This window comes from Lagenorhynchus albirostris, chromosome 19 (genome assembly GCF_949774975.1).
Source record: "Lagenorhynchus albirostris chromosome 19, mLagAlb1.1, whole genome shotgun sequence".
NCBI lineage: Eukaryota > Metazoa > Chordata > Mammalia > Artiodactyla > Delphinidae > Lagenorhynchus > Lagenorhynchus albirostris.
In genome coordinates, this window is record NC_083113.1 from 2,321,859 (window position 1) to 2,340,644 (window position 18,786).

Sequence of the window (18,786 nt, forward strand, 5' to 3'; positions counted from 1 at the left end):
GTGTACCACACACACACAAAAAAATCACAAATCTCTAGGGTAATGCAATTAAAACCAATTAAAACCTCGCTGAGATAGCACTACTCACTTATTAAAAGGGCTGACATTAACGATTGGCATGGATGTTGAGAAACTGGAACTCTCCTACAGTTTTGATGGGAATGAAAATGGGAAGTCATTTTAGACCAGTTTCTTAGTTTCATCAGGAGTTACACGTTCATCTACCCAGTGATTCAGACACTGCACTGAGTTATCAATAAAAGATAAAAGAAACATAATCCACATAAAGAACTGATGCAAATGTTTGTAGCAGCTTTATTTTCAAGAGTGAAAACCTAGAAATAACCTAAATGCCCATAAAAAGATGAATGGGTAAACTAACAGTGGTACATCCAGATAAGAATGCTACTCATCAAAAAATAAAGAGATGAGCTATTCGTTTATATCACTGATGAATCTCAAATAATTATGAAACAAAGGAACTCAGAAGAAAAACCCAGTAAACAGCTTATGATTCCAATTAGATAAATTCAAAAAAAATGCAAAGGTATCTATTCTAAGGAAAAGTACATCAGTGATTACCTGGAGAGGTGGGAAGGGCAAGGAGAGATAATAGGTCATGAGGTAAATATGGGCAGTATCAGAACTCTGGTGATGGTTTTGAGATTCATACCTAGGTGAAAACTTATTCACTTGTAATGCTTCAAACATATGTAGTTTAGTACATGTAAATTATACTTTAATATAGATTTAAAGATTGTCTCAAGATGAAAAAATCTGTATGTCTCACTCCCTTTGGAAAATAGATTTGGCAACCATATACTGAATCCACCAATGCTCTCCTTGTGCTCTCTGGGGATCAGTCTTCCCTCAGTGGTAGCAAATATGAAGAGCAATGAAGTACATTTCTACCTGAGTCAACAGGCATGCTGCCTAGATCACAAGAGCTACATCCCCTTTTCTCTTCCTTTCCTGCCTCTGCAGTAAGGGTCTTGAAGTGAAATTCACTAGGATCAGTGTATAAACTGATCCTGTACAGTCAATGTCACAGAATCTGGATACACTTTTAGAAGAGGTACATTCCATCTAGTTGGCTGCAATGTCCTCCACTCCCTACTAAACCAGAGTTTCTGTACCAATTATGGTTTCCCCTGGACCCAATGGTCTTACAAATAGCAACATTAGCTCAAAGAATTGTGGACATTGGGAAATATAGTTTTCTGTAGACTTGGAGGAATACACGCTCTCCAACAGTGCCTCAATACCCTATAATCTCTAATTTGAGTAAGGGAAAAAAATTCATGCCCTCAGAAGCACTTGAGGTGAGATTCAATTCAGACCAATGGCCCCTCAGTTTTCTCCACTGCCTCTGTACTGAACAAGGAAATTGCACATTCCCTGTACATCTATGCCTTTCTCTCGTGTAAACTCTCCAATCCTCAGAAGGATTTGCTCATAAAAGATTTCCCACATTTAGGGCACTCTTAAGGCCTTTCTCTAGTGTGACCTCTCTCATGACAACGCAGTTTGGAGGTGTTAATAAAAGATTTCCCACATTCACTGCACTTAAAAGGCCTTTCTCCACTGTGAACTCTCTGATGATAATTGAGGGTGGAGCTATGAGTAAAAGATTTACCACATTCAGTGCACTTATAAGGTCTTTCTCCAGTGTGAGCTCTCTGGTGTATAATGAGGAGATTTCTTTGGACAAATGATTTCCCACAATCACTACACTCATAAGGCCTTTCTCCAGTGTGAGCACTCTGATGATAACGAAGGCTAGAGCTGCTGGTAAAGGATTTCCCACATTCACTGCACTCATAAGGTTTCTTTCCACTGTGAGTACTCTGATGATAATGAAGGTTAGAGTTGCTAGTAAAGGATTTCCCACATTCACTGCACTCATAAGGCTTCTCTCCAGTGTGATTTCTCAGATGTACACGGAGATGGTTATTAGCGGTAAAAGATTTCCCACATTTGGTGCATTTGTAAGGCTTTTCTCCAGTATGAGTTCTACGATGATAACGGAGGGTAGAGCTAGCGGTATAAGATTTCCCACATTCACTGCACTTATAAGGCTTCTCTCCAGTGTGATTTCTCTGATGAACACGGAAGAGGTAATTAGTAATAAAAGATTTCCCACATTCAGTGCATTTGTAAGGCCTTTCTCCTGTGTGAATTCTCTGGTGTTCAATAAGCCCACACTTACTCTGAAAAGGTTTCCCACACTCACTACATCCATAAAGACCTTCTGTGTGAACTTTCTGGTGTTGAATGAAGCTATTCCTAAGGGTAAAGGATTTCCCACATTTGCTACACTTATAAGGCTTTTCTCCAGAATGAAATCTATAATGATTACATAGATAATAGACAGAAGTAAAGGATTTCCCACATTCACTGCACTCATAAGGTCTTTCTCCTCTGTGAACTCTCTGATGATAACAGAGGTTGGAGCTAGTTTTAAAAGCCTTCCCACATTTACTGCACTTATAAGGCCTTTCTCCTGTGTGTAATCTCTGATGATATCTGAGGGCAGACCCAGACATAAAACATTTCCCACAGTCATTGCACTCATAAGGCCTCTCTCCAGAATGAATTCTCTGATGATAACGGAGGGTACTGCTACTGGTAAAGGATTTCCCGCATTCGCTGCACCTTACACAAGGCCTTTCTCCAGAATGAACCCCCAGATGATAACAAAAGTTGGATTTAGAGGTAAAAGATTTCCCACATTCACTGCACGTAAAAGGCCATTCACTAGAATGAATTTTCTGATGGTAACGAAGAATAGCAGGAGTAATAAAAGTTTTCCCACATTCACTGCACTCATAAGGCCTTTCTCCAGTGTGAGTGCTTTGATGATAATGGAGGTTAGAGCTACTGGTAAAACATTTCCCACATTCACTGCACTCATAAGGCCTTTCTCCAGTGTGAACTCTTAGATGATAATGGAAGTTAGAGTTAGTGGTAAAAGATTTCCCACATTCGGTGCACTCATAAGGTTTTTCTCCTGTGTGAGATCTCTGATGATATCTGAGGGCAGCCCTAGAGACAAAAGATTTCTCACATTCGCTGCACTCATAAGGCCTTTCTCCTGTGTGATATCTATGATGAGAAATGAATGCAGACCTAGACATAAAAGATTTCCCACATTCACTGCACTCATAAGGCCTTTCTCCAGAATGAACTCTCTGATGATATCGGAAAGCATTGGTAGAGGTATAAGACTTTCCACATTCAGTGCATTTATAAGGCTTTTCTCCCGTGTGAGATCTCTGATGAGAACGGAGGGTGCGGTTAGTGGTAAAGGACTTCCCACATTCACTGCACTCATAAGGCCTTTCTCCTGTGTGAGATCTCTGATGATAAATGAGGGCAGACCTACAGGTAAAAGATTTCACACAGTCACTACACTTATAAAACCTTTCTCCAGAAAATACTCTCTTATGTCGAATGAACACAGAGCTATGGGAAAAAGACTTTGCACAGTCACTGCACACAGAACTGTTTTCTTCACTGTGCAATCTCTGGGGATATATGAGGACACATTTTTGAGTTAAGGATTTCCCACATTTGCTGCATTTGTCCTGTCCTGAACCAGTATAAATTTTTTGATGTTGACTGATGGTTGAGCTTTGTCTAAAGGATTTGTCACTTCTGCTAAACACATGAAGCCTTTCTCTAGTGTGTACTCTCAGGTGCATAACAAATGCGGATTTGTACCTGAATGTTTTCCCACATTCACTGCACACAAAACACTGTCTTTCAGTGTAGACACACCAGTCCTGAACAAGCGTGTGTTTGGGGCTGAGGGCTTTCTTGCATTCTCCCCAGGTGTGATGATTTTTCCTGCCTTGTGAAGTTGACCCACACTGGGTGATTTTGCTTGGCTTCTCCACAGTATGAGTGGTCTGCTGCTGCAGATGTCCCACGCTGGCCCGGATCTTCCTAGAAGTAAGAGGCTTCTGTGACACTTGGAATCTGTGGCTCCTGAAAAATGAAGCCCTGTGTACAATGCTATTCAAAGGCATATAAAATGTTGTTGCACATGCTCCACATCTCAACAGTTTATGGCTGTGTTGTGTTCCCTGATGCTCGGCCAACTGGAAAATGTCTCTCAAGACTGGACCACACATCTCACAGGGGTGTGTCTTCCTGGAAGATGGAGCTGCCTTAGGAGACCCAGCCTGTGACACTCCTACAGGAACAGTTTCTTCACAGGATGTCTCCTCACCTTCTGCTCCACAGCAGCAACCTGAATGCAAAGAAACACTCTTGAAGTACACGTTGACTCCAGAGAGGGATCAAACTCACCACAAATGTGCAGCTATCTCATCTAAGAATGAATCTTTTCAAGCAAATGGGATACTTTTCAAGACTAGGGAGCTGGAAATCAGTTTAAGCAGAAGCTGCTGTGCATTCCTGGGTCCTCACAATATGAAAATGGTAGAGACCTCAACAGGGGAAGGATACAAAAATAGGGTGTGACATAAGGAAGAGAAGCAGGGTCTAGGGCTTGTTTCTCTGACCACAGCTTCCTGCAGGACCTTTTCTACTGCTGATGTGAAGCACAGTAGAAGGGTGTGATCAAGGCCATGAAAACACAATCACAACAGATTATGTGCTTTTCGAGGTCAATTTAAGCATATGTTCACACACCTCACAGCAGAACATATGAAAGGCAAGGTTACAGAGTAATAGAGAAAGGGTGGTGAGAGAAATGTGTGAGATGTGGAGTTCAGAGTGGTAGAGATTTTCACTTGGCTGGAAATCACAGTAGAAATGACAAAGTAGTTGAACTGACAGGTTGGCAAAGGGTCAAAGGTGGAGGCATAAAGGTAGAAATGTGGTGTGGACACTGGCAATGGCACCAAAATTCTCGTTGAACAAGGACAGGTTCCTGGTATAGTCTTTGTTGTTTTTTTAAAAAAAGATTATATATATATATATGCTGATTGGCTGCGTTGGGTCTTCATTTTTGCACACAGCCTTTTTCTCTAGTTGCGGTGAGTGGGGGTTGCTCTTGGTTGCGGTGCGCAGGCTTCTCATTACAGTGGCTTCTCTTGTTGCGGAGCATGGGCTCTAGGCACATGTGATTCAGTAGTTGTGGTGCACAGGCTCAGTAATTGTGGCTCGTGGGCTCTACACTGCAGACTCAGTAGTTGTGATGCACAGGCTTAGCTGCTTTGTAGCATGTGGGATCTTCATGGACCAGGGCTGAAACCTGTGTCCCCTGCATTGACATGTGGAATTTTTTTTTTTTTTTGCAGTACACGGGCCTCCCATCACCGCAGACCCTCACGTCATGGAGCACAGGCTCCGGACACGCAGGCCTAGCAGCCAGGGCCCATGGGCCCAGCCGCTCTGCGGCATGTGGGATCCCCCCGGACCGCGGCACGAACCCACATCCCCTGCATCAACAGGCGGACTCCCAACCACTGCACCACCAGGGAAGTCCCTGGGTTCCTGGTATATTCTTAACACGGCCCTTATGTCACACCCTCCCCAGCTGTAATTCACCAGAACCAGGCCAACTCTGAGCCCACCTTGCCATGGCTAGAGTCATGTCCATCCCATGATTCACAAAGGACTCTTCTAAGAGTCCTTTACCTTACTTTGCCCTAAGCCCTAACTGTGCAAGTACCTGGAACCAAGCACTGAAAGAAAAAGAACAAGTGAATGGCCAGCACTGTCCCAGAGCAACTCAGCACACAGCAGACCCAGGAAAGAGCACAAGGTGAGTGACGTCAACAAAACAGTAGAATAGGAGATACCGCCCTTCACCACCAGTTAAACAGTTATTCATGAAGGAAATTAATTAGCCCTGGAAGGCTTGAGAGTCCAATTAAGAACACACTACAACAGAGTGGAGCATAAAAAAAAGGAGTATGCACACAGAAAGGATTTCTGGAGAGACTGTCTTAGCAGAGACATCTGGAGATGACTAGGAAATGGAGGCCAGGCTATCACTGGGCTACCTCTATCAGCCACAGGTTGGGTGCTATTGCAGTCCCAAGTGGCCTGCGCTGCAGAAGATCCCAGTTGCCTGCTCTACAGTGGACACTGGAGCTTTCGCCACTGAGTTATCCAACAACCATGACCATAGTGGATGCCCTGGTAAGTATGAAACTACTGGGCCACCCCTCAGTTGGACCTGCTGTACCAATCCAGGATCAGGGCTGCCACACCCCCCAACCCTGTACATGTCCTGGAACCAGAGGTGCTGCACCTGCTGTGTGTGTCGGCATTCCAGACCCTGACTCCACAGCTACACCATGTACTCCAGTGTGTCAGGCACTGGAGACAAATTCACTATAGACAAGCCAGCTCCACAGACCCACAGCCACCATCTACATGTGCAGCCAGACACAGACTCCATAGCTGCTCCCTGCATAGCCACACATCACACACCAAAGCCAAGGGCTTCCCTGGTGGTACAGTGCTTAAGAATCTGCCTACCAATGCAGGAGACATGGGTTCGAACTCTGATCCAGGAAGATCCCACATGCCATGGAGCAACTAAGCCCATGCGCCACAACTACTGATCCTGCACTCTAGAGCCCACAAGCCACAACTATAGAGCCCACGTACCACAACTACTGAAGCCTGCGCACCTAGAGCCCGTGCTCCACCACAAGAGAAGCCACCACAATGAGAAGCCTGCTCACTGCAACGAAAAGTAGCCCCTGCTCACCACAACTAGAGAAAGCCCCCCCACAGCAACGAAGACCCAAGGCAGCCAAAAATATAAATAAAATAATAATAAAAAAACCAAAGCCAAGGCTGCTGAAGGCTATCCAGTGACCCAGACCCCAGAACCACTGTCGCTCCACAAGTGCCTGTACACAACATCCCAGTTCTGTGGATGCTCAACAGGTACCCACATATTAGACACCAGTGCCACTACAACCAATAGGGTTCCCAAGAGCCGACTGGGCACCAGGAGGGATCCCCTTGCCCACAAAGTACTCCATAGGAGAAAAAGAGATCAGGAATTCCTCAGCAGCCTTATCCACCAAATTTGGACACCCTCAGCCTGGTTGATTGAGGACTCCTGATATCTTTGCTGACACTGACTTCAGGTGAAGAAGCTGCACAGAGACCAACACAGCTGGACCTTCCCTGGAGCCAGAATGACCACAGTCCAATGTTGCACTCACCATCAGTGGAGGTCTTTCCCCACCAACACTGTAATGCGAAGGGAAAAAATGACTACACCATCAAATCAGCAGACATAAATGCAAGGCTACAAGAAACACAAAAAATCAATGAAACATGAAACCAATACAGAAATACCATAATTTATCAGAAACCACACCCAAGGAAATAGAGATCTACAAACGGTCAAAGAATTCAAAATTATTGTTTGAACAAAGTTCAGTGAAGCAACAAAACACAGATAGACAATTCGACAAAGTAAGGTAAACAATACACAAAGAAAACAAGTTGCTCAACAAAGAGACAGAAATGAAAAAGAACAAAACTGACTGGCCGAGGGTGCACTGAGAGACAGTCCCTGGCTGCCACACCTAAGAGCTGCAGGGGACAGGTTCACCTTTATCCAGTTGCCTATAAGTACCAGCACCCACTAGGCTCATGAACGTTGGCTGAGAGGAACAAAAGGATGGAGAAATCACCCCACACTTTCAACCAATGATACTGCAGTTTCTAGCATGCCCACTCTCCGAAAAGACACTCAGATGTGAACAATCAACAGATGAATTGATAAAGGAATATGTGGGAATTGCCTATCAAACCATTGATGGGATTTTTTTTACTTTTTTTATTGGAGTATAATTGCTTTACAATGTTGTATTAGTTTCTGCTGTACAATAAAGTGAATCAGCTATATGTATACCTATATACCCTCCCTCTTGGACCTCCCTCCCAACCCCCCATCCCACCCATCTAGGTCGTCATAGAGCACTGAGCTGAGCTTCCTGTGTTTTATAGCATGTTCCCACTAGCTATCTATTTTATGCACATAGTATATATATGTCAATCTTAATCACCCAATTCATCCCACCCTCCCCTTCCCCCCAGTGTCCACATGTCCATTCTCTACGTCTACCTCTCTTTTCCTGTCCTGCAAATAGGTTCATCTGTACCCATTGATGGAATTATTAATGTGATACCACAGGCAGCTAAGAAGACACATCAAAATAAGAAGAAATGGAGCAATACCAGATCATTATATATATGATCACACACATACATATACATACAGACACACAACAAATAAATCCTCTTAATACCAGTAGGGTGTCAACTAATATGTGGTAAGGAAGACTGTCTCTACACTGACTGGCCTTATTGCACTGGTTTTTCAGCAGGACAATTCTATTCGGTTTCTGAAAGAAAACTTCCTACAGCAATGAAATAGCACAACCACCTTGTGTTTTAACAGTCTGATCTTACCCATTACCAGAACAGTTTATGTGTTCTTACACCTTTGGACTTGTATGGGTATTAAAATCTTCAAGAATAATGAAAGCAACCAGAACCAAAATGGTATATATATGAAGTATATGCCTTAGGCATCTATTTTGAGACTAGATGGAAACTAGATGGAAATATTGAAGACACTTTTAAAAAAATTTATACAGCAAGTTGTTATTAATCTATTTTATACATATTAGTGTATATATGTCAATCCCAATCTCCCAATTCATCCCACCACCACCCCCTGCACTTTCCTCCCTTTGTGACCATACATATATATTAACTCATATATGTGGAATCTAGAAAAATGGTACAGATGAACAGGTCTGCAAGGCAGAAATAAAGACACAGATGAAGAGAACAAAAGTATGAAGACCCATTTAAATTGCAGGAAGGATGCTTTGCTTTTGTCAAAGAATTATGAATATAGGCTTAAGCTTCAGAAGTTTCTTTTATTGTACTTTTGTTCTACCTTTGTGTTCTGAATGTTCAAACACAAAATTCTTGTATTAGAAGAGGCATTTCAACAAATACCTGTTGAGAAAGAGTAGTCCCAATAATCTGATGACTTTATTTCTTGTTTACCTAAAAGTTAGTCATTTGAAAGTTCGTTTAGATTCAAGATCCTTGGTACACTCACATGTTAGGACTGATGAAAATCATTCCAAAAGAGCTATACTGGAATACATGTAGGAAATGCTTTGACTAGTTTAATATAAAAACGTATAATAAAATGGAAATTTCATGTACTTGCAAAAATTCTGAGTTAGTAAATTACTTTCATCTATAGGGCATGAAGCCTGTTGGTAAAATTATTTTCATTTGTTGAGCATTAATTGTAATAAAATGATGAAACTCTTCCATTTAAAACAAACAAACAAACAAATGAGCCCACAGAAATTTTGGTGCTGAAGAATACAATGAAACAAACAACAAAGCACAATGGAGAGAGTATCAACAGTGAATTTTATCAAGCAAAAGTAAAAATCTAGGAACATGAAAACAGGTGTTTCAATTATCCAGTGAGGGGGAGAAAAAAGGAAAAGAATGAAGTAAAGAAAGCCTATGCGGATTATGAAATATAAAGCAAAACATTATTTGTATTTTTAGAGCCCTTGAAAGATAAGACAGAAAGTGGTAGTAAGCACATTTAAAGAAACAATGGTTGAAAACTTTCTAAATCCAGGAAGAAGAGTAGATGTCCTGATGCTCACAGGTTTGATCAAAGGGAACTTCACTGAAGCACATAAAAAAACTGTCAAAAAGCAACTACAGGGACTTCTCTGGTGGCACAGTGGTTAACACTCCACGTTCCCAATGCAGGGGGCTCAGATTCAATTTCTGGTCAGGGAACTAGATCCCACATACATGCTCCAACCAAGAGTTCACATGCCACAATTAAGGAGCCTGCGTGCCGCAACTCAGAATGCAGCGAGCCACAACTAAGGAGCCTGCCTGCTGCAACTAAGACCCAGCACAACCAAATAAATAAATAAATGTTAAAAAAAAAAGCAATTATAGAGAATTCCCTGGTGGTTCAGTGGTTAGGACTCAGCACTTTCACTGCTTGGGCCTGGGTTCAATCCCTGGTTGGGGAACAAAGATCCCACAAGACTTGCAGTGCAGGAAAAAAAAAAGGCAATTACATATTATTCAGTCATTAAAAATTAATGAAATAATGCCATTTGCAGCAACATGGATGAACCTAGAGATTATCATACTAAGTCAGGTAAATCAGAGAAAAAAACAAATATTATGTGATATCACTTACATGTGGAATCTAAAAAAATAACACAAATGAACTTTACATACAAAACAGACACAGACTTACAGACAAAACTTATGGTTACCAAAGGGGGAAGTGAGGGAGGGATAAATCAGGAGTATGGGATTAACAGATGGACACTGGCATATATAAAATAAACAACAAGGATTTACTGTATAGTACAGGGAACCATATTCAATACCTTGTAATCAACTATAATGGAAAAGAATTTTAAAAATAGATATATAGATATATACATATAGATCTATAACCGAATCACTTTTCTATACACCTAAAAAAAAAGCAATCACAAATAGAAAATTTTGAAAGCAAGCCATGCAGCACAGTCAAAAACATAAACAAATAAAATAGGTCTCAAGATATATATACTTTTTAAAGTGAAAAATTTAGAGCAATAAATGCTCATGTTTAGAAAAAGAAAGACCTCAAACAAATTTATGTCTCAAGGAACTAAAGAAAGAACAAATTACACCCAACATTTCCTGAAGAAAGGAAATAAGAAATATCAGAGCAGCAATAAATAAAACCAGAAACTAGAAAAAAGAGAAGATAAAGAAACAAGTTCTGTTTTGAAAAGACAAATAATTGACAAGCCATTAGGTACACAAAGAAAAAAGAGAAAAGACTAAAAAATACCAACACCCATTTATGATTAAAAACTCTCCAGAAAGTGGGCATAGAGGGAACCTACCTCAACATAATAAAGGCCATATACGACAACCCCATAGCAAACATCATTCTTAATGGTGAAAAACTGAAAGCATTTCCTCTAAGATGAGGAACAAGACAAGGATGTCCACTCTCGCCACTGTTATTCAACATAGTTTTGGAGGTCCTAGCCACGGCAGTCAGAGAAGAAAAAGAAATAAAAGGAATCCACACTGGAAAAGAAGAAGTAAAGCTGTCACTGTTTACAGATGACATGATATTATACATAGAGAATCCTAAAGATGCTACCAGAAAACGATTAGAGCTAATCAATGAATGTGATAGAGTAGCAGGATACAAAATTAATGCACAGAAATCTCTTGCATTCCTATACACTAATGATGAAAAATCTGAAAGAGAAATTAAGGAAACACTCCCAGTTACCATTGCAACAAAAAGAATAAAATACCTAGGAATAAACCTACCTAAGGAGACAATAAAAGACCTGTATGCAGAAAACTATAAGACACTGATGAAAGAAATTAAAGATGATACAAACAGATGGAGAGATACACCATGTTCTTGGATTGGAAGAATCAACATTGTGAAAATGACTATACTACCCAAAGCAATCTACAGTCAAACTACCAATGGCAATTTTCACAGAACTAGAACAAAAAATTTCACAATTTGTATGGAAACACAAAAGACCACGAATAGCCAAAGCAATATTGAGAAAGAAAAATGGAGCTGGAAGAATCAGGCTCCGGGATTTCAGACTATACTACAAAGCTACAGTAATCAAGACAGTATGGTACTGGCACAAAAACAGAAATATTGATCAATGGAACAGGAAAGAAAGCCCAGAGATAAACGCACGCCCATATGGTCACCATATACATATATATATTTTTACGGTACGTGGGCCTCTCACTGTTGCGGCCTCTCCCGTTGCGGAACACAGGCTCACAGTCCCAGCTGCTCCCCAGCATGTGGGATCTTCCCGGACCGGGGCACGAACTGTGTCCCCTGCATCAGCAGGCAGACTCTCAACCACTGCGCCACCAGGGAAGCCCTGGTCACTTTATTTTTGATAAAGGAGGCAAGAACATACAATGTAGAAAAGACAGCTTCTTCAATAAGTGGTGCTGGGAAAACAGGACAGCTACATGTAAATGAAAGAAATTAGAACACTCCCTAACCCCATACACAAAAATAAACTCAAAATGGATTAAAGTCCTAAATGTAAGGCCAGATACTATAAAACTCTTAGAGGAAAACATAGGCAGAACACTCTATGACATAAATCATAGCAAGATCCTTTTTGACCCACCTCCTAGAGAAATGGAAATAAAAACAAAAATAAACAAATGAGACCTAATGAAACTTAAAAGCTTTTGCACAGAAAAGGAAAACATAAACAAGACAAAAAGACAACCCTCAGAATGGGAGAAAATATTTACAAATGAAGCAACTGACAAAGGATTAATCTGCAAAATTTACAAGCAGCTCATGCAGCTCAATATCAAAAGACAAACAACCCAATCCAAAAGTGGACAGAAGATCTAAACAGACACTTCTCCAAAGAAGATATACAAATTGCCAACAAACTCAAGAAAGGATGCTCAACATCACTAATCATTAGAGAAATGCAAATCAAAACTACAATGAGGGGTCTTCCCTGGTGGTGCAGTGGTTAAGAATCTGCCTGCCAATGCAGGGGACGCGGGTTCAAGCCCTGGTCTGGGAAGATCCCACGTGCTGCTGAGCAGCTAAGCCTGTGTGCCACAACTACTGAGCCTGCGCTCTAGAGCCCATGAGCCACAACTACTGAAGCCCGCGCACCTAAAGCCCATGCTCTGCAACAAGAGAAGCCAACGCAATGAGAAGCCCGCGCACCACAATGAAGAGTAGCCCCCACTCGCCGCAACTACAGAAAGCCCCCGTGCAGCAACGAAGACCCAATGGAGTCATAAATAAATAAATAATTAAAAAAAAAAGAAAAAGCTACAATGAGGTATCACCTCACAGCAGCCAGAATGGCCATCATCAAAAAATCTACACACAATAAATGCTGGAGATGGTGCGGAGAAAAGGGAACTCTCTTGCACTGTTTGCGGGAAAGTAAATTGATACAGTCATGGAGAACAGTATGGAGCCTCCTTAAAATACTAAAAATAGAACTACCATACGACCCAGCAATCCCACTATTGGGCATATACCTTGAGAAAACCATAATTCAAAAAGAATCATGTATCACAATGTTCATTGCATCTCTATTTACAATAGCCAGGACATGGAAGCAAACTCAGTATCCATCAACAGATGAATGGATAAAGAAGATGTGGCACATATATACAATGGAATATTACTCAGCCATAAAAAGAAATGAAACTGAGTTATTTGTAGTGAGATGGATGTACCTAGAGTCTCTCATACAGAGTAAAGTAAGTCAGAAAGAGAAAAACAAATACCGTATGCTAACACATATATATGGAATAATAGTAAAAAAAAGATTCTGAAGAACCCAGGGGCAGGACAGGAAATAAAGACACAGATGTAGAGAATGGACTTAAGGACACGGGGAGTGGGAAGGGTAAGCTGGGACAATGTGAGAGAATGGTATGGACATATATACACTACCAAATGTAAAATAGATAGCTAGTGGGAAGCAGCCGCATAGCACACGGAGATCAGTTCGGTACTTTGTGACCAGCTAGAGGGGTGGGATAGGGATGGTGGGAGGGAGATGCAAGAGGGAGGAGATATGGGGATATATGTATTTGTATAGCTGACTCACTTTGTTATAAAGCAGAAACACACCATTGTAAAGCAATTATACTCCAAAAAAGATGTAAAAAAATAATAATAAAATTAATTTTGCAAAACAAAAATCAGAAATTAAAAACACATTACAACTGATAACACAGAAATGCAACCGATCATTAGAGACTATTATGATGAGTTAAATGCCAACAAACTGCATAACCTAGAAGAAATGAATACAGTCCTATGAACAAACAACCAAGACTGAATCATGAGGGAATTCCCTGTTGGGCCAGTGATGGCATGAAAAAAAAAAAGAAAAGAAAAAGAAATGAATGGGATGAAAATCCCAGGACCAGATACATTCACTGGTGAATTCTAGAAAACATTTAAAAAGAATTAGCATCAATCCTCCACAAACTTCCAAAATTGAATAGCATCAACAACTTCTGAACTCATTTTATGAGGCCAGCATTACCCTGCTACCCAAGGACACTACATGAAAAATGCAGACCAATATTCATGATGAACACCTAAACAGAAATCCTCAATAAAATACTACCAAACCAAATTCAACAGCACAAGAAAAAGATAATATACCCTAATTAAGTCTGATTTACCCTTGGGTTGCAAGGATGCCTCAAGGTACACAAATCAACGTATGCAATACCCTAGCAAGTAGAGTATAAAATCGTATGATCTTTTCATGATATAAACTCTCAACAAATTCGGTACAGAAGGAACGGACTTCACCATGATATAGTCCATATAATATGACAACCCACAGCCTACTTCATATTCATGGTAGAAGCTAAAATCTTGTTCTCTGTAATCAGGAACAAGACAAGGACTGTCACTTTCTGATCACTTTTATTCCACAGGGTACTAAAGTCTACACAGAACAATTAGGCAACAAAAAGAAATAACAGATTTAAATCTGAAAAGCAAAGTCTTCTCTGCAGATGACATGACCTTATGTATAGAAGACCTTAAAGAGTCTCCCACCAAACTGTTAGAATGAATAAGCAGAATCAGAAAGCTGCAGGATACAAAATCAACATACAAAAATCACTCGCATGTCAGCACATTAACAATGGACTATCTTGAAAGAAATGAAGAAAGCAATCGCAGTAATAGCATCAAGATCAATAAATACTTAGGAAGAAAATTAACCTAGAAGCAGAAAAATGTGTAGAATAAAAATTATAAAACACTAATAAAGGAAATTAGAGATGGAAACAAATGAAAATACATCCAATATTCATGGATTGGAAGAATTAGTATTGTTAAAATGGCCATAAGGGAATTCCCTGGCAGTCCAGTGGTTAGGACTCCATGCACTCACTCACTTCCGAGGGCCCAGGTTCAATCTCAGGTCGGGGAACTAAGATTCCCAAAAGCCTGACTTCCCTGGTGGCGCAGTGGTTAAGAATCCGCCTGCCAATGCAGGGAACACGGGTTTGAGCCCTGGTCCGGGAAGATCCCACATCCTGTGGAGCAACTAAGCCCGTGTGCCACAGCTACTGAAGCCCACGTGCCTAGAGCCCATGCTCTGCAAAAAGAGAAGCCACCGCAATGAGAAACCCGAGCGCCACAACGAAGAGTAGCCCCCGCTTGCCGCAACTAGAGAAAGCCCGCATGAAGCAAAGAAAACCCAATGCAGCCAAAAATAAATAAATCAGTCAATAAATTTACAGAATAGCAAGGACTGGGGCTGCAGGAGAGAAGATGACAGTGCAAATACCCCAGCCTTCTACCTACCACAACAACTACACAGACTACTGGGGAAACAAGCTGTCTCTACACAACATGGGTGGACAGAACACGTCCTTCGGGAAGCGAGGGTGAGGGTGAGGCAGGATACAGAGCCTAACCCAGGTCACTGGGGAGGGTGAGGGTCTTACCCAGCGAGGATATAAGTGCATAGATGTCCAGCGTCACACTGAGGTACAGGCGTCTCTGAGCCTCATCAAGAAGCTTCCACTCCCCCCAGGAGAAGCGCACAGCAACATCCGGAAAGGTCACACCACCCTGTCATGAAGGGGATAGATGAAAGCTTGAACATTCTCCCTCTGAGAACCCACAATCCATCTCCTCATATATCTATTCCAGTCATCCTCCACCAGAGCTCCCCACCTGAGAGAGGATGCCATGTCCTGGTGCAATTGACTCCCTCTGTCTCCTCACAGCCCATTACACTTTGTTCAGTCCTCAGCAATAACAGGTAGGGGGCACATAGCCATCTAAGCTCTAGGCTTGACCTGCAATGTCCCGTCCCTCCAGCCAAGCAATTCCCCTGGGGTCTCCCAAATTGTGGGAATCCAGACACAGCCAAATGTCAGCTCATGCTTCACCGGTACAGCCTCAACAGCAGGGCCTGGGGGCCATCAGCTCACACTTCCTCTCCATGTGCACATCATTCTGTAGATGACATTTCTCTCACAATTTCAGACCCTACAGTTGCGCTTCCACAGCACTGCCACATCCATGCACCACACCATAGAATTCTCCCTGAACATACCCACATATTTGGCGCTTGGCATCCAGAGAGGGCTTGAGAAATTCAAACAAGATTCGGTACAGGGCTTCCCTGGTGGCGCAGTGGTTGAGAGTCTGCCTGCCCATGCAGGGGACACGGGTTCGTGCCCCAGTCCGGCAGGGTCCTGCATGCCGCGGAGCGGCTGGGCCCGTGAGCCATGGCCGCTGGGCCTGCGCGTCCGGAGCCTGTGCTCCGCAGCGGGAGAGGCCGCAGCGGTGAGAGGCCCACGTACCGCAAAAAGAAAGAAAGAAAAAAAAAAGATTCGGTACAACCCCAGTCCTCTGATGGATCCAACACCAGAGTAAGCCACAAACGCTGCTTAGAAGATCTCCCCAACTGCCTCTAATCTTTGCTTCAGTATTAGCCACCCAGAACCACATGTGAATTTCATATTCCCTCAACTCTCAACTTTTTTTACTGCCAGTTTTGCCCTTTCAGCAGCCACAACACTCCTCTCTGTCTCAACTCAATCTTTGTAAAAACAAAACAAAACAAACAAAAAAACCCAGTCCTAAATATCTCCCTGCCAGTCACAGTGACCAACAAATGACGACATTTGCCGCAGACCATATCCACTAGCAAGCCTCAAACGTCCCACACCCCGTCAAAGCTCACCACAAAATTCTGGAGAAGCCACATAGTAGTAATACTAAATAAGCAACAGACCCAGTCTCACTGCCTTCTTGTCTCAATTACTCCTAAGTCTCCTCAGCTGTCACTCGTCCACTCATCCCATGGAAGCCTCGGCCTCCCGCCAGATCAACCTCTCTCCCATACCGTTCCCACTGCCACTTCTCTACCTCACTTGGGTTTTCAATGCCCAGCAAGCCCAACCAGGCCCTGAGCCAGAGAACCACTCCTCAGCACACACCAGTCTTTCTGACCTACTAATACCATGGCCACTATAACCTGCATCCCCCCTAAATGTGAGACAGCTCCACCCTGGTCCACACAGTAGACATCACTTTTGAAAATTTCCATTCCTGAACGCCTTCCCCAGTTTTCCAGACCTGCCTGTCCAGCTGCCCACTTGTTGCCTACACTCACTCTTCTCTGAAACATCTCAGACTCTTTAACAGAGCCAAAACAACCTTGTGATATTTCCAAGGAAAATTAACCTGCTGCTGACGTCCCTATCCAGTTGATGAAGTTTTCATCCCTTTGTCTAATAAGGGCCAAAAACCTTCCGGTCATCCATCACTACTTCCTTTCTGTCATCAGCAACACCCACAATTGTCTTGGCCTTTCTCCAAAACTGGATCCAGAACTTATCACACTCCAGGACAGTCACTCTGGTCCATCAACACTCACCTAGGTTATTGCAATTAATCTTCCTGTGTTTCCTGCCTCCCCCCTTACTCCCACAGTTGATCTCTTGTCTGCAACTAGTTTTAGCCTCTTTTGATCTGGGGAAGACCACCTCCCACCTGCGATTCAAACCTCATATTACTTGTATAACAGATGGCCAACTTCTCAAGCAGCAACAGTGCAAGCTTGACTCTGGCCCCACTGCATCTTGCTTCTAACAGAAAGCACAGAGTTGTTGTACCCCGGTCCCGACCTCCAACCTTTCCGTGTATCCTCCTCTCTGCCTGTAACCCTCTTCTACACGCGACCACGCACTATCTGTCGGAAACAGAACTCCACCCACGACCGCCTCACCGTCCTGGACACCGCGGCCGGGGCTGAGGGCAAGTGAGCAGGCGCCCCGCACTGGGGGCTTCAGTGTCTGGTGGGGTGAGGGCGGTGAGGGCCCGGAGGACAAGCGTTTACCTGAGGCGGGTCCCTCAGCGCCGCCGCCATCGGATTCTGTGATCTCAGAGGGCTGGGAGCGGCGTCCCTTATACCAGGTCTGGCGCGCGGCACCCCGGACTGCATCGCCGAACTTGACACGCCTCTGTGCAGCGGGGACACAGCCTCCTTTCGGACCTTCCCGTTCCCGACCAGCGAGCCAACGAGAGAGACGCCAAAATGAGCGCGACTTGGCTGGCTAGGTGGTGTCCCCTTCCTCCCACACTACGCCGTGAGGACAACAGCCCCCGACAGAGGACGACGGTATCCGAGCACAGTTCCCTGCTCCGCCGGACCCCCCACCAAGCAAAATGATCGCCAGGACAGGATGCCGGAGGTCCCGCCCCTGACGCATGCTCACTCGGGGAAAGCCCTCATCCTGATCCCTCATTGGTTCATGCCTGGTGTCTCTGTGCCTAGGCTCTTCCGGGTAATATCGTTCTCAGAGCTCTGGAGACCTCAGGGAAGGGTGTTCTCCATCCTTACCGCCAGAACGTTGGCTGGGAGGTACCCCGAGGAATGCGGGAGAAATGGTGCTCCTACCCAGAGGGAGGGGCTTTGCTCCTTGTGAAAGGCGTGAAGAGACGTTGTTTTAGACTCCTTGAAGTTCAGCCTGCTCTCAGAGGACAAGTCTATTATTTTAGACGTTTCCAAATTCTATTACTGTGTGGGCAGAGAATTTTGCCCCCCCCACCCATTCCACTTCTAAAAGGATCAAGCCAGCCCCCACTGCAGCCGTTCCCCAAAGGTGTGCCCTGAGGGGAAATCAAGATGGAGAAAGGCAGGAAGCACTCTGTAATTTGGACAATGACCC

At 43.3% G+C, this 18,786-nt stretch overlaps 1 protein-coding gene across 1 annotated transcript; it reads right to left on the reverse strand.

Moving 5' to 3' along the window:
- Positions 1-292: 292 nt before the first annotated feature.
- Positions 293-18,560, reverse strand: LOC132509997 (zinc finger protein 665-like). Its single transcript, XM_060131654.1, has 3 exons — positions 17,955-18,560; positions 15,547-15,673; positions 293-4,255 (listed from the first exon to the last, which is right to left on the reverse strand). The coding sequence occupies exons 1-3, from the start codon at positions 18,057-18,059 to the stop codon at positions 1,485-1,487; spliced, it is 3,003 nt and encodes a 1,000-aa protein (XP_059987637.1). The 5' UTR covers positions 18,060-18,560; the 3' UTR covers positions 293-1,484.
- Between the last annotated feature and the right edge of the window lie 226 nt (positions 18,561-18,786).